The sequence below is a fragment of the Paralichthys olivaceus genome, chromosome 9, assembly GCF_024713975.1.
Source record: "Paralichthys olivaceus isolate ysfri-2021 chromosome 9, ASM2471397v2, whole genome shotgun sequence".
Lineage (NCBI taxonomy): Eukaryota > Metazoa > Chordata > Actinopteri > Pleuronectiformes > Paralichthyidae > Paralichthys > Paralichthys olivaceus.
In genome coordinates, this window is record NC_091101.1 from 10,120,328 (window position 1) to 10,134,623 (window position 14,296).

At 42.9% G+C, this 14,296-nt stretch overlaps 1 protein-coding gene across 4 annotated transcripts in view; it reads right to left on the reverse strand.

Moving 5' to 3' along the window:
- The window catches only part of ablim3 (actin binding LIM protein family, member 3), a 47,692-nt gene that overhangs the window by 24,202 nt on the left and 9,194 nt on the right, over positions 1-14,296 (reverse strand). For all 4 annotated transcript variants that reach the window (XM_069531714.1, XM_069531713.1, XM_020107057.2 and 1 more), the window contains exons 2-3: positions 11,763-11,885; positions 86-269 (exon numbers count right to left, since the gene is read on the reverse strand). In XM_069531714.1, coding sequence (XP_069387815.1) covers positions 86-269; positions 11,763-11,885 — 307 coding nt within the window. The remainder of the gene's footprint in view (positions 1-85; positions 270-11,762; positions 11,886-14,296) is intronic.

Below are 14,296 nucleotides of genomic sequence, written 5' to 3' on the forward strand. Positions count from 1 at the left end.
CCAGCTGTAGCTTTGCACATGGAGGATTGTGTGTTTGTTAGCGTGTGCATAAGTGTATATATGTGGTGTGTGTGTGCGTGTATACCTGCAAACACTGCAAACAAAGCACTTGGGGTGGTACGTGCGTCCCAGTGCAGAGACCACCTCCCCTGTGATGAAGCTGTCACAGCTGTCGCAGCGTGTACCGTACAGACGCTGATAGTCTGCTGTGCAGATGTACTCTCCCTTCTTCTGGAAGAAGCCAGATTGTGCAAGATCACAGTTACACACTGTGGAGAGAACGGGGGGGGAGAGAGAGAGAGCAGGAAAGTTGAAACATATGGAAAAATCTGTGGGTATCAGAAATGGTATTTTTGGCATTAAAATGTCAAAACAAATCAAGATCTTCTGTCATGTGCTCTCAAAATAAAGTTCAGTAACTGAACATTCAGTGGTAATAAGTGTCTTACTACTACATGCCTCAGACCACATGTCTTGTGTTTTTTCAGAGTGAACACCCTCCTTTTCACGTTTGTGTGCATGTGCACTGGTGCTTTTTCGTGCTGTGTGTGTCTTGACACGTTAGCTGCTGGGAAGTTATTCAGCTTCAGACAGTGCTGAGCCAATTTGCTCTGATGAGAATATAATGATATAATCAGTGGAAAAGTCATTTGTGATAAATAATGTGAAGAAGTAGACAAAACAACCAAACGCAAGTTCCCAGCATCATCAGAACATCGACTACAGGCTCATTACGTAGCAATTGGAGAGACGCGGAAATCATTTGCTGTGTACGTGAAAGATGAGCATGTAGTTTGTGCACTTGTGCGTGTGTCTCTATATTGTATACCCTAAGCAAACAATGTGTGCTACAGCACTTTGCCGTGTAATTGAGAGTGGATTCCAGTGACAGTAACAGTATAGCTAAAAGGCATTTTCACGGATCAGTGGCCAATGTGGTTTCTGGTGTCTGGTTTCTACCTACACTCTGCGGTTACAAAGAGGAAGAGTTGACAGTTATTGTGACCTCCGGCTGGAGAAAATGCTGTGAGCTGACACACACAGGGCTCTGATGAAGGTCATATGCTGTGTCAAACAAATCCGTGCCTGCATGCATTAAGAGCTAAGTTTTATAATAGTGTCAAAAGGAGACCTATGATCTTTTTTCAGTTTTCTCCTTCCTTTGGTGGGTTTAGGTTTTTGTGTATTTAATAGTTCAGCAAAGTTAAAAAGCCCAAAGTCTGGACCTCAATGTGAAGTGATGTGACATCATCTGCATAATGCATGTTGAGCCGCTAGTCATGTTCAATTACAAGGCCAGGTAAAGCGAGGGTGGAGTCTGACATCTCAAGATCCAAGTTTCAATTCAGGATTCAGGACTTTATTGTCATGTGCACAACAATTCCATTTAGCAGTCGCTGGCAATTAAATGTTTGGGTCACACGCTTGCTTTCAGTCATGCTCAAAATGTTACACAAGAAAAAATAAAATAGAATATAGAAAATTAAATAAAACTTGTGTTCAAAGTTCAAAGTGTTCAAAAAAATATAATAAACTATACACCTAAAAAGTACTGCAAATATTATAATGAAAAGTACTGCAAATATTGTTATACACTGTATATTCATTTATGCACTGGTAGCGGTTGAGCAATCACAGCAGTGTGGGCCAACTTTAATTGAGCCAAAAAATTGGTTGGATTAGCTTCACTTAGCATACAGTACATACCACAAACATGAGGACAACTAGCCTGGTTCTGTCCAATGGCAACAAAATAGGCCCAAGGATCTAGATTTGTAGGACTTAGATAGAAGATATGTGCAAACTAGGGGACTTTAAAGAGGCTATTTGAATTGAGCTGGTTCACCCTGCTTCTGTTTAAAGATAAGAAAATCTCCTCCTCTCCATCTCCCAGTGTAGAACACAACATGGAAAATCAATTACCAGCCTAGCTGACCCTGTTGTTTTTGATAACAGATGTTGTTCAGTTTAATTCTGCATTTTATACAACTGCTTACATGCATAAGAGATTAACTTTTGTTTTTGAGCAACAACAAAGTGCTTCATGTGTACACAGGCACAGGCCTGTCCAGTGTACGTGAGTGGTCATGTGCTATGGGTTTTCAGTTGTGTGAATATGGATGTGGATTAATACTGATACAGAGCCGAGGTGCTAGTGTGGACAGAGATCATCGTTTAAGTTTGAAACACAGTTTTCAAAAGACAAAGTAGTACTATGGATATAGTCTGAATCCTCAACTGATTTCATGTTTTTCTTTTTTCCAAAAAGTTGGACTGTAATGAAGTGTCATACCCTATAAAGAAATAAACAATCCTGAAAACGGTCTCTTTACTGAATCCAAAACAGTAACGATTATCACAGCATTAAAAATGGAAATATAATCAACAGAGAAAAACTGTTATTCATGAGATTAACACTCAACACACGCCAGTTAATTAAATTAGTAAATAAACACAAATCCTCATTCTGCTTGTCGAGGAATGAATAACCTCGAATATCAACAACATACTGCGGATACATGGCTTCATACTGGTCATGTTTGACTGGAGCTGCTGCTGCTACAGGCGATACTTGGCTCCCTATGGCCACCAGATTTCAGTGTTCGCTGGCAGGCCGAATTTAAAGACACACACAAACACACACAGACACACGCATACACACATAAACCCTTCAAAGGAGCTCATTTAATCTCAAGCTGTTTATGAGTGGAGCATATTGACTTAATGGCGTAATAAAAGATCAATGGGCCCTCACTTAAAAACAAAACAATCTCAGCTCCCACAGGAGGACGGAGACACATAAATCCATCCCCGATGAGATGGCACAGAGCGTACGCAGAGATTGGATGATGAAATGAGACAGTGTGTGTATGGTGAGATATGATGATGGATCTTTATCATCGTGACGGGTCATTGGATTCGAGGCGAGGCGTCTGCAGAAGTGCAGGAGTAGGGAGGAATGTGAAAAACGATAGATTAAAATAGCTTGTTTATAAAAGTGTGTGTGTTTGTGCACATGCATGTGAGTGTGCGCATGTGACGACCACATTTCCAGATCTGCTGAACAATGGCACACAGCTTGAAAAAGTGGCTCTGCTGCAGTTTGAACCAGACTAACTCAGGCTCTAACCAGAAACCCAAATCACAGGATATCTGATGCCTTAATGGAAAAAGGGAATGGAGGACTAAATATTTCCACATATACTGAGCTCTTGGCGATGAAAAAAAATCATGTGACAAGAAATGCTTCATAGTGTTCATTTAACGAAAACAATAATTTGTGGAAAACTAAATTGAGGTCAGATATACCACTATGATTTTTTCCCCTCTCTCTCTCTCTCTCTCTCTCTCTTTTTAATCTGTGCTCGGACTAATTTTCAAATGACTGCACAATTAGCCTAATGCACTTCATTAGCATTCAGACGCTTGACCACATCACAGCCGACCGACTGGACCTGCTCCGGCTGGATGGTTCACCTGTTAACGCTTATCGCATTGTTTTCTTTTGACTGGATGATTGGATGGATGCAGCGCAAAGGACGTCCCCCTTCCTCAGTTGCTATAGGAGACGTAAACCTTCCACAGTTGCCCTAGAGACAGCCAGGTCCCAATATGAATGATGGGGTGTGATTAAACTGGTGGCTGTAAATACCAAATGTTTCAGGAATGATAACTTCACATTTCATGTGTTTGTGAGAAGCACTAGAGTCAAATTTTTACTTTTTAACTTTTTACTTAATGTGGGTAAAACCCTAAAATAATTCTCAGATCTGATTAACGGCATTGACAGTACATAATAATACCCTATGAAATGTATTTATAAATATAGTAAGCTGTTTTCAGACATGCACTGAACTCCGGAGGTGTATGCGTGAGCGCAAATGTCGGAGAGAGAGCCTGCAGACTTTCTGCGGACTTTCTCTACCTGGCCCCCTGGTTTCAAGTCAGCAGAATCCGATGTGAGCACACAGCAGGGGATCCCCCGTTGGATTCACTACAAGCAAGTGGGGGGAAAATGCAAATGCAGAAATTTAAAAAAAGAAACCTTATCATATCTTCGGATGAAAAAGCAGAGCCACACCCGAGACGACAAAGATGAAGATGTCAAGAGAGCTGAAGTCTCAATGTGCTATAAACAAAAACACGTGCTCTCCGCAGCAGAAATTATATTTTACATCCGGCATCTGCCTGCTGCACCCCCCCCCCCCCCCCCCCCGAACAGATTTTCCAAAAGAAAAAAAAATTGCCTATTCACAAATAAAAAAATACATCATCACAATCTAGAGAACGGCATTCACCTTAGGTTATGAAGCATTAAATGTTTTAATTGAACAGTTGCAAAGTGACTTGTAATTTATCTGCCAGAAAAAATAATAGTGCAATATTAATTCAGTAATAATAAAGCAATGAAGGGAAGATTGACTGAGCAAACTTTTACATTACATTCTTCAAATCTCCCTCAAAGAGCCTCCAATTTTTGAATCCTGCTTTCAACCAAGCCCTCTAGTTTTCAGCTTCACTCCCTTCAGTCCTAACCATCAAGCAGAAGCTTTAAACGTATCCCTCCACATGTTGCAGCTGCCAGCACAGAGGGTGGAGTTGGGTTGAAACTCAGTGTCTCCTCCGCTGCTCCAGAGATGTGGTTTAGCTTGGCCCTGAGAAGAAAGGTTTTGGTTGCAGCCACACAACCAGCACCACATGATGCGGACACCCACCCATAAAAACAACAGCCCAATACAACCGATGTAGATTCAGAAGAGTTGGTTTCGCTGGCCCATGATTGACTTTCAGGGATTTATACTGTTGCTTCTCGTGGGAAAGCACGCACAAATCATAGCTATGTAGAATTTCAATAATGAAAAGATTTGTTTGAATGAGAAATTAATGTTACAGAGACACATCATCCTAAACTAAACATAATCAGCTTTAAAAGACTGAACTGAAAGACTTCATTTCATCTGTTTGCTCATTTTATGATCTTTCCGTGAATGTAGCTCTAATGAGAGAAACGACAAGATACTGATTCTCCTTGAGGAATTGGGATTTTTTTTTTGGCATCACAGGAAGTTAACATCTAAAGATTATAAGTCTGATGATTAGAGGCTAGCATGTATGCTAGTGCCTGCAGCTGTGGTCATTAGAACCACACTGATTAGACACCCACAGGGGGTCTGCATGATTGGGTATTTATCTCCAGCCAACAGACGCAATTAAAATTCCCATCTCAAAGTCGGCCCGGGCCAGAACCTCAAAATAGTCCTGACACCCCTGCCCCCTCCTCCCCTTCTCTTTCTCTGTCCTTTCGTTTCAAGACGGATTCCAAGTCTTTGTGGCTCTGAAGCAAATGATGTCCACTTAATCTTAATTTGCATCGTCTGTTCTCACTATCACAGCGCGCACCTCCATGCAACCTCCCCTTTCTTCCAGTCTCCCCTCTCTCCCTCAGCTCATTATGATACTGTTAGGTCTTCATCGTGTGCTATTAGGTAAATGGACATGCTTTGTACAGTTCGTCAGCGCAGCCCTTTTGCATATCCTAATGGTTTTAGTGCTGCTGTCAACATTATGCTAATTTTTAGCTTTTTTCAGGGTAATAGAGGCAGCTACATACAATCTAACATAGGGGACACATACTGTATGTAGCAGAGCAGTGACAAGTTTCAGCAGGGGAGGTGCTCACCTATTCACCCCCACATCTGCGCTACCAACATGGGGCCTGGGCTCCTCTGAGCTCCCCCTGCCCCCTGGTTTGAAGCCCCTCCGACCAGAGGAAACACTCCAAGAGTAAATAATGTGTTTTCACAGGTTGTGCCAAACGCAGGGTGGGATAAGAAATGGTCAGACGGACAGGAAGAGAAACAAAAGTCCTCCAGTCCTCACTGCAGCAGCCCTGTGAACCTGTTCAAGCTGACCTGGTGCTCTGAGATAAATGCCAATGACAGCAACATGTTTATCCTGACAAAGTAACATCTGACAATGAGCACTATGGAGGACTTACATTTCATTAGTTTGGTTTAGTTTAGTTAAGTTTAGCTTAGTTTAATGGATTGATAAATACAGTATAGACCTGATAACGCAACAGTTGAAAAGGTAATATATCATCAAAGTCATTGCAATAAACCTCATGAATGCCAAATTATCTAAAATTACCAAATGTCATGTCATAATTCCACTTTGAAACTAAGACGTCTGCCTGCACCAAATTTCATGCAAATCCATTCAATAGATATAAACACATTTTGTTATGAATCAAAGAAGTTTACTTGCTGGTGTCGCCATACGAAGGGGTCAAAGGATTGATGAAAGACAGTTGGATGTATTGTCTGGGGACCATGAAAGTTAAAGCTGTGTCAATCCCTCATGTTGATGTCAACCTATTGTACTGATTTACAGAAACTTTGACTTGGTGCCATCACAACAGCAAATGTCAGTGGTTAAACAAAGTAATTAGAATTCATCATCTGGGGATTATTAAATTATGTACTAGATTGTATTGCCTTATATTTTAATTTCATTTCAAATATTTTTTTTCAAATATTTTGTATAAACATTTCAAATAGAGTTCATCCTCTGGGGACCAATAGGGGACCAAAAGGACCCAAAGGTAATAGCTGACACTGCCATCGCACAGCTAAAAGAAGAACAGTGACACAAGGCATAAGGAGATGTGATTGTAGAAAAGAGCAAGAGGGGAGAGAGCGGGAGAGCGGGGCAGCTAAAGGCTAAAGCAGAGAGAAATAGTGCATGAGTGACAGGGTTACCCCAGCATTTGGCTATGGTGGCTGATGGAGACAGATGGTTGCCCAGTGGAGTCCATTCATACCAGCAGACCAGCCCTGCTGCTGAGGCCTTCAGCTTTTAACCCTCTGAGGGCTGATAAGAGACTCAGCTGAGGGGAAGGTAGGCGTCAATGAGATCAAAGACACACAGAGATAACCACACTGTCAGAGATGGGGCCTTGTGCACCTCTGGATCTGTGTACACATGCACTGGTTTGGTGTGTGCATGTGTGTTTGTTCAACACAGCATGGTTTGTCACTTAATGATCCTCTTTATCATTCAGAAATCATTCCTTCGCTGAGCGAGACACTTGCTCCAACTCACCGTGGCACACACACACACACACACACAGACACACACAGACACTTAAAGACAATAGGCAGGGCATCGGCGTGTGAAAATCCCTCTGGACGGTGGTGCTTCAGAGACACAAGCGGAGGAATAATCCCTGTCATCTGTCCTGGATCCTGGAGAGTTGTCGGGTAAAAGCACTGCTGCCCTCCGAGCTCCCTTCTCTGTCTGTTGGAATCTCTCCCTAGCAACCAGGCACTGGTGTGGTGATTGGACCAGCGTACCAGCGGTTGCTATAGCTACAGGAAGCTCCCCTTTCCCTGTAACCCCCCACTTTTTCTCTCTATGCTGTGTCTTTCTGTCTGTTTCTCCTCATAACCTCTCTGCCTTTCTTTTTTCTCTTTATTCTTCATACTATTTGTCTTCTCCCTCTCTTCCTCCCACTGTTCCCCTCTATCCACCCCCCCCCCCCCTTCAGAAATGCTGTACAGCACAGTGGGTTCATGTTATTAACAGTGATGATGAGTGATGGGGGCTAATAGCATCCAAAGGGAGGCTGGACTGATGGAAACAGGTCCAGGGAGGAAGAGAGAACGATGCACGAGCCCTTGTGAGAAAACTCCCCTTAGAACTGTTTTATAAGACATGATCTTTTCTGTCTAGGGTGCTTGGGAGTTCACATATCTCTGCCTCTGTGTTTTTTAAGCATGTGAGCCAACTTGCACAGGAGACACGTGTCTATATTGCCTTCGGTTTAAGCGAATAAGCTTTGCACTCGTGCCGCTGACAGACCTGGCCGTGTCTGCTGGAATCCACAAGCTCCTATTATGCTTCAGAGGCCGGGTAAGTGTGGTCACTATGTCATTGGGCCAGTATGCACGAGTCAGCCTGTCTGTTGGTAATACAACACCACATCGTCCGTACGCCACCAGCCCGTTGCTTCACTGAGAAGTGCTACGGGATCTACATAAAATCACAAAATGCACCCCCACTGCCTTCTCTGTGTCTGGAGTTGATGCATCAAGCTGTGAGACGGCTTCTGTCTCCAGCTTTTTCCACAGACTTCTGAGTTGATTGCTTGGCTGCTTTTTTTTTCATATTATGATCAGCTGCTGTATAATGGGTTCAAATGGGAGGTTAAACGCACATGATTAGTGATCTGTTCTTCTTCTGACTAATGCATGAGAGGGAAATTATGATAATGTGGCATCCGGAAGGCGATGTGGCTTTAGAAAGAGCAGACACGATGGATGTAGGTGTTTTTTACATGCTAAGTGAACGTGTGCGCTCACAGAGTATCTGCTTTAGTTAAAGTGATCTATCGTGTGGGGCAGAGTCAGCCCTTTTGAGAAAAAAGGAGACAGAAATAAGGAAAGAAAAAAGAGGAGAGGAAGGAAAAAGGGGGAAATAACTAAGATTTTATGTCATGGTGAAAAAAACCATGCATGAATGAACTGTGGAGGACACAATATCATTGGTCAAGGTCAGTAACCTGGGTAGACATGCTGATCCCCAAGAAGGAAATCAAATGCTGACACACACCCCAATCACAGAGTTTATAAACACATCAGACAGATAAGACAATTGACAGGTGACAGTGGATTGTCACTCTGGTGCGACTGTATAATACAGTTTAGCCATTAGCCTCCAAATCGCACACCCTGCATGCCAATGTCATCCTGTCCTGAGATGAGAAATTGATTTCATGCTTGGGTGACTGTCACCAGGAAAGAAGGAGGGGAGGGAGCGACAAAAAAAACTGAGGGAGAGGGAGAAAAACTGAAAGAAAAGCAAAAAAGAGAGATAGAAAATAGAGTAATCCTGCTACTCAGCCTCAGAAAATATACAAGAGGAGCTGGTGATAAGCAGACAATAGTGACACAGACAAAACAGAGTTGATGGAGTTTATGAAGTTCAAAACAACATGCAACACGTTTGTGTGCCTGAGCGTGGGTTTACAATAAAAGCTTTGGAAAACTGCTGGCTGTGCAGAGGCCCATGCAGGAGAGCACATTATGGGCAGGGATGTGGCAGAGCCTGGCCGCACAATAACGCCCCGTTGCCTCATGGGAAGAGGAGAGCTCTCTGGAAGAGGAGAGGGGGGAGGGCTGTCTGATAGGTGTGTTTAACGTGATGCTGGTCAATGACAGTTTTCCATTACTTTAACGAGGCTGCGAGCGAAGAGGCTGAGAGGAAGAGGAGAGGCAGACTAGTGTTACATTCGAGTGATGATGTAATGTTTAGGCGACAAACAGCACCCCCATCCCCCTTCTTCTTCTCCTCCTGTCTGCTCGCTTCCTGTGTTCACCCCCCCACGCACACACCCTTTTTCTCCAGGGCACAGAATACAGCCTTCTGATTGGGTAATAGCACCATAGAGATGCTGAGAATATCCACCAACCAGGGCCCGGGTGCCCCCTTCACACCGTTACCACAGCAACCCCTCACAACTCACAGCGAGCATGCATGCACGTATGGCTGCGCACGCTCGTATGCATGTGTGTATTTGCGCTCTATGAGCTTGTGTTTTCATGTGTTGTGGCGACACGTAGGGAACATGTAACAACAACAAGCCTCCAATGAATAGACTTCAGTGAGTTTGAGTGTAGAACAGCTCAGTGCTGAACGACAGTGGAGTGATGCTCATACAATGACACAAACCCAACTCACTCAGCTTCTTCTCCTCCAACAGCTGCTGAAGACTTAAATTATTGAAAAAAAACAGCTTTGAAAAAAGCCCACAGTGACTGAGTCATTTTTAAGTTTTATCCACAAACAAGTGGAGAAAAAACTTCCAAAGATTATAATACTTCATATGGGACTGAATTATACATTTCAATAAATTACACAAAAACACTGTGAAAAAAACACAAAATTGGCCCTAAAAAGCATAAAATAAAATAATAGATAATTTTTAACAGTTTTGTTATTGTTAAAATATTTTTGAGTATACTTCACACACAGACATCATAACACAGCTTGCTAGAGCTAAGTTGTCTAAGGTGTCAAGCGACGACTCCAGTAGCAGCACACACACTTTTGCGACAGAAATGTCATTCCACGGTCGTCTTGAGCAATTTGAAACACCACGCAGGCAGCAAGTGCAGAGAGAGCTGGGGCTAAAGTGTTTAAGTGGACCAGTGGTCTCGAGCTTTTCCACCTGCTGGCCCAGGCACCTGTCTCTGCCAGCGGTGTGAGAGACAGGCGAGGGGCAGGATAGGACGGTGGATGTCCGTGAATGGTAGATGATGGAGTGGTTTAGGGTTCAACGTAGATCAAAAAATTAGCTCAGCTTTCAGGATTCCCACTCATGAGCGGACGCTGGAGGCAGGGTGAACGTGTATCTTTTGTTAAAGGGCGTTAACTTCTTTAAATACATATAAATGTTATTATGTAGTGACATCCCAAATGTTGGTCTCTACATAAGAATTGGCCCTTAAGGTCCAAAATGGTTTAAAACCCTAGATAGCGTTATGTTTAACCCATAAATGTAGATTTGAATACCTTTGGTAATAAATGTGATATTAAAACCAGCACGGATTTCATCAATAAACAGACATGCTATTTATTTTACAGCTCAAAAACACATTTAAGTCTGTAGTATCTATTTGATATAAAGCTGTAAACCTGTTTTTTTTAGTATGTATGCACAAGGGTTATCTGGATGTGTGTTAAATTTCAAGCAAACATATGATTCACTGAAAACAAACCAACCATTCTTTAAAGATGGCTGTTGAGTCCACATGTCATCACGTTTTTTTCAAACTCATCTGAAAAGCATCCCATGACTCTCCTTCCTTTAGAAATAGCACGCGAACACTTGCTTCAGGCCACATAGCAGCATGACAAATAACATTTCTCAATTCTTTGATTCACAATTTGCAAAGCTCAGATACATGACTGTCATGAGCCCCTTTCAGACCGGCGTTTAACTCTGTGCAAATGTCAGCAATTTTGAACGTTAGCTCTGTGCTCACAAAGGACCCTAAGTTATTATTTCAAACGTTTTTCCTCGCTGAATCAAAACAAAAGATCATCTCATCCACCAGATTCCTATAATTTACTCTGATAGTCACACCAACAACTCGCAGCATGAAATACATTTTGCATACAAAATACACAAATGTGAGCAAAGGTTGATTTGAAGTTCAAGTTATTTTAACCTTTGCCATCTTGGTCACAGAGGTCCATTGTTATTTCTAATCAAGTTTTATTTCTTGGACATGTATTTCCCACAGTGACACCACTTTAGGTCACTTGCCCACCTGCTCACCTGTAGCGCTGCAAAGCTGGTGAAGATAGTCTCATTAGACCATAGCATACAAGGGAAAATCCGCTCCGAGCTGGCAGGGCAATAACAAGCTAACTTAGCAGGAGCATAAGTCCCCTGCAACGCACCTCTGATCCTCTCCAATCCCCACTGTGGGCTAATAGTAGCACTCAGTGTGTACAGTAGGAGACGGATGAATGAGGGCACGCTGAGTATATGTGTCAGTGTGTGTGTATTTGTAAAGACCAAGATAGTTTGTTTGCATTCTACCACTGGAACCTGAGTCCCACGTTTAACATTTCCGACCAGAGCCACCCAGGCCTGAGGACTTAGCGAGACAACACTCGTTTTGTCTGATCACTACAGCTGTTTGTCAACTCTAATGTTTGCTGTGTTGTGGGATCGAGTTGCCGTTTCTTACCGGTGCAGGTGAAGCACTTGACGTGAAAGTGGGTCTCTTGGACTCGCACCACCTCTCCTTTACAGATTTCCCGACATCGTTGGCACCGGATCGGCCCAGAGCTCCGCTCACCACCGGTCGACCCTTGATGATGATAGAAAAATAAACATTTAATATTCTGCAATGAAAAAAAAACATACATTATAAACTGCTTTGTGTTCAGCTTACAAAGAAACACAAGGTTTCACTTGGCTTTTACGATGAGGACTAATTAGTTTGTCTGGCAACAAGTTGTGTTGTTAAAATGTGAACTTCTCCTAATGAAATAGTCAAGGACAGAGCTATAAACATTAGTCTGTAACACAGACTATATATAAAGATGGATGACACATCTCCACTTCCTCCCACCATCCAGAAGTGAGGCCAAAACTTTAAATATGCCGACACAAGCTTGTGCATTTGGAGTCAGAGTCTGCGCAGTAGCGATCAGGGGTTGGAGCAGTGGTAACTAATGTCCCGTCAATACACGTGTTCGACCAATCGCAAGTTAGCCTCAGCTGTCAATCATTAAGTTGATCCCAGTTTTTAGTATCAAACAACTATTTAGAAGCAAACTTATTAGAAACATAAGCACTTGAACCAACATCAGTGTGATAAGAACAAACCAATGTAAAGTGACAGAAACCATCTCTGAGAAAAATATATTCCATGTGTGCTTTTAGTTCGGTCCATGTCCTATAAACTAACATGGAGCAGGTAAGGTTCCAGTACCATCCAGTGATTGGAATACATATATAGAAATGTATATTCTGGCATATCATAATATCTGAAACAGATAAAGTGCATTGCATTGTAATAAAGTGATATTGGTATCTATCATTACACAGATGTGAACCTGATAAGACAACGGTTTCTCCCATTAATCTTAACAAAACAGATTTTAATTTCCCAACATTTCTCCAATGAATGCAGCGATATGATACACTAGAGACCGTGTGCAGTTCACACGATGAGATCAGTGAATAGCTCTGTTAACACTTCTTGTGAAACGGAGGTCTAACACCTACAGTATGTAAGCTGGGTAAGCTCCAGGCTTTCGCTCGCACTTTCTCTATTTATCGCATACTCATTTGCGCTAACACAATTACACAGACACACACAGACACACACACTGCTGCATCATGTCAGAGAGTGGATGGATCCCCTTACCTAATTATGCATTAGACTACATGTCATTGATTTCACATTGTCAGGAAGGGAATTTCTCACATGCAGCTTTATCAGTAGGCTAATGGAATAAATGCAATCACAAGGTGTTAAGGTCAAAGTAATTCATTTGATCTTAAACGAGTGAGGGAAATGTTTCTAAGACTTCTTAGGCTGTTACAGGCTCTTTAGTAGTTCATCTTCTCCTTGTGGCAATAAATTCTCCTGCAACCAGGCTCCCAACGTCTCTTATTCAGCCCCTTCTTGAAGGAGCATCTGAGCGATCCTACACTTGGAGGAAGGGGTGTAATGACATATCCTGCTTCATCCTTCTGATTCCCTTTCACTGGGCTAATCTCAAAGGACTCTCGGCACTTAAAAAAGTCTGAGAAGCCTTTGCATTATCCGAGCCCGACCGCATTATACGCACGGTGTAGGCTCAGTGTGAGGGCATACATCCATGAGAGCAGAAGGAAATGTTTGCATGAGTGCACTTGTTTACTTTCCTGAACAAAACAGAACTGTGGGCAATGGAAATATGCAGGCATGATTAATTCCCACTCCCAATCTCCCACACTCAAGTCTCTGTTAGTTCATTGTTTTACCCACAATGCTGGCAGCTCCGCTGGGACACACTGCCCTGCCTGATAAGTGCTACTGGTCCCAATAATGACACTCCCTTCAAACTGAGTTTTTCTCTATGTGTGATAAAGGAAGGCAGTCTATTAAAACCAAAGGAGCAACACTGATCCCAACAGGTATGTCTGACTGCCTCTGTGCCAACACCTAGTCGAAACACACAACATTTATTACAATGCAGACCTTCTAAATTGGATCAAAACAAACCTCTGGCATTGTTATACAGGAGTGTAGTCTTCAAAGCAGAGGCGAGGTATTTTCCAACAAGTAGCTTCTAATTAATGAGATGCTTATGTAACTTGTTGAACCCACATGACAAAAAGGCCATGACGGAGCAGAGGATCCAGGTACACAATCAGCTCAGGAGCTGAAGCATTACGTAACTCTGTCTAATTGTGTCAGAGTGGTTGTTCTCATTGAAGGCAGCCAAGCTCTCCCCATCCTATTAGGAACCTCTCGAACAACCCTGCATCCCAACCCCCATTCTGAGGTGTTGAGTCATTCCTCCAATGTTAGCCACCAGACTACAGGTGTAATCCACTGACTCCAAATCAGTGGCGAGTGCACCGGGAGAATACAGCCTCCAGCAGACAGGTGATGAGAAGAGGGCTGGGGTCAGAGAGGCTGCCAGCATCCCTCGGGGGACTGATAGGGCTGCTGCTATTTCTGCCCCTGATCTGACAGCCCTGGGGAAGAGCCCGCCGGGAGCT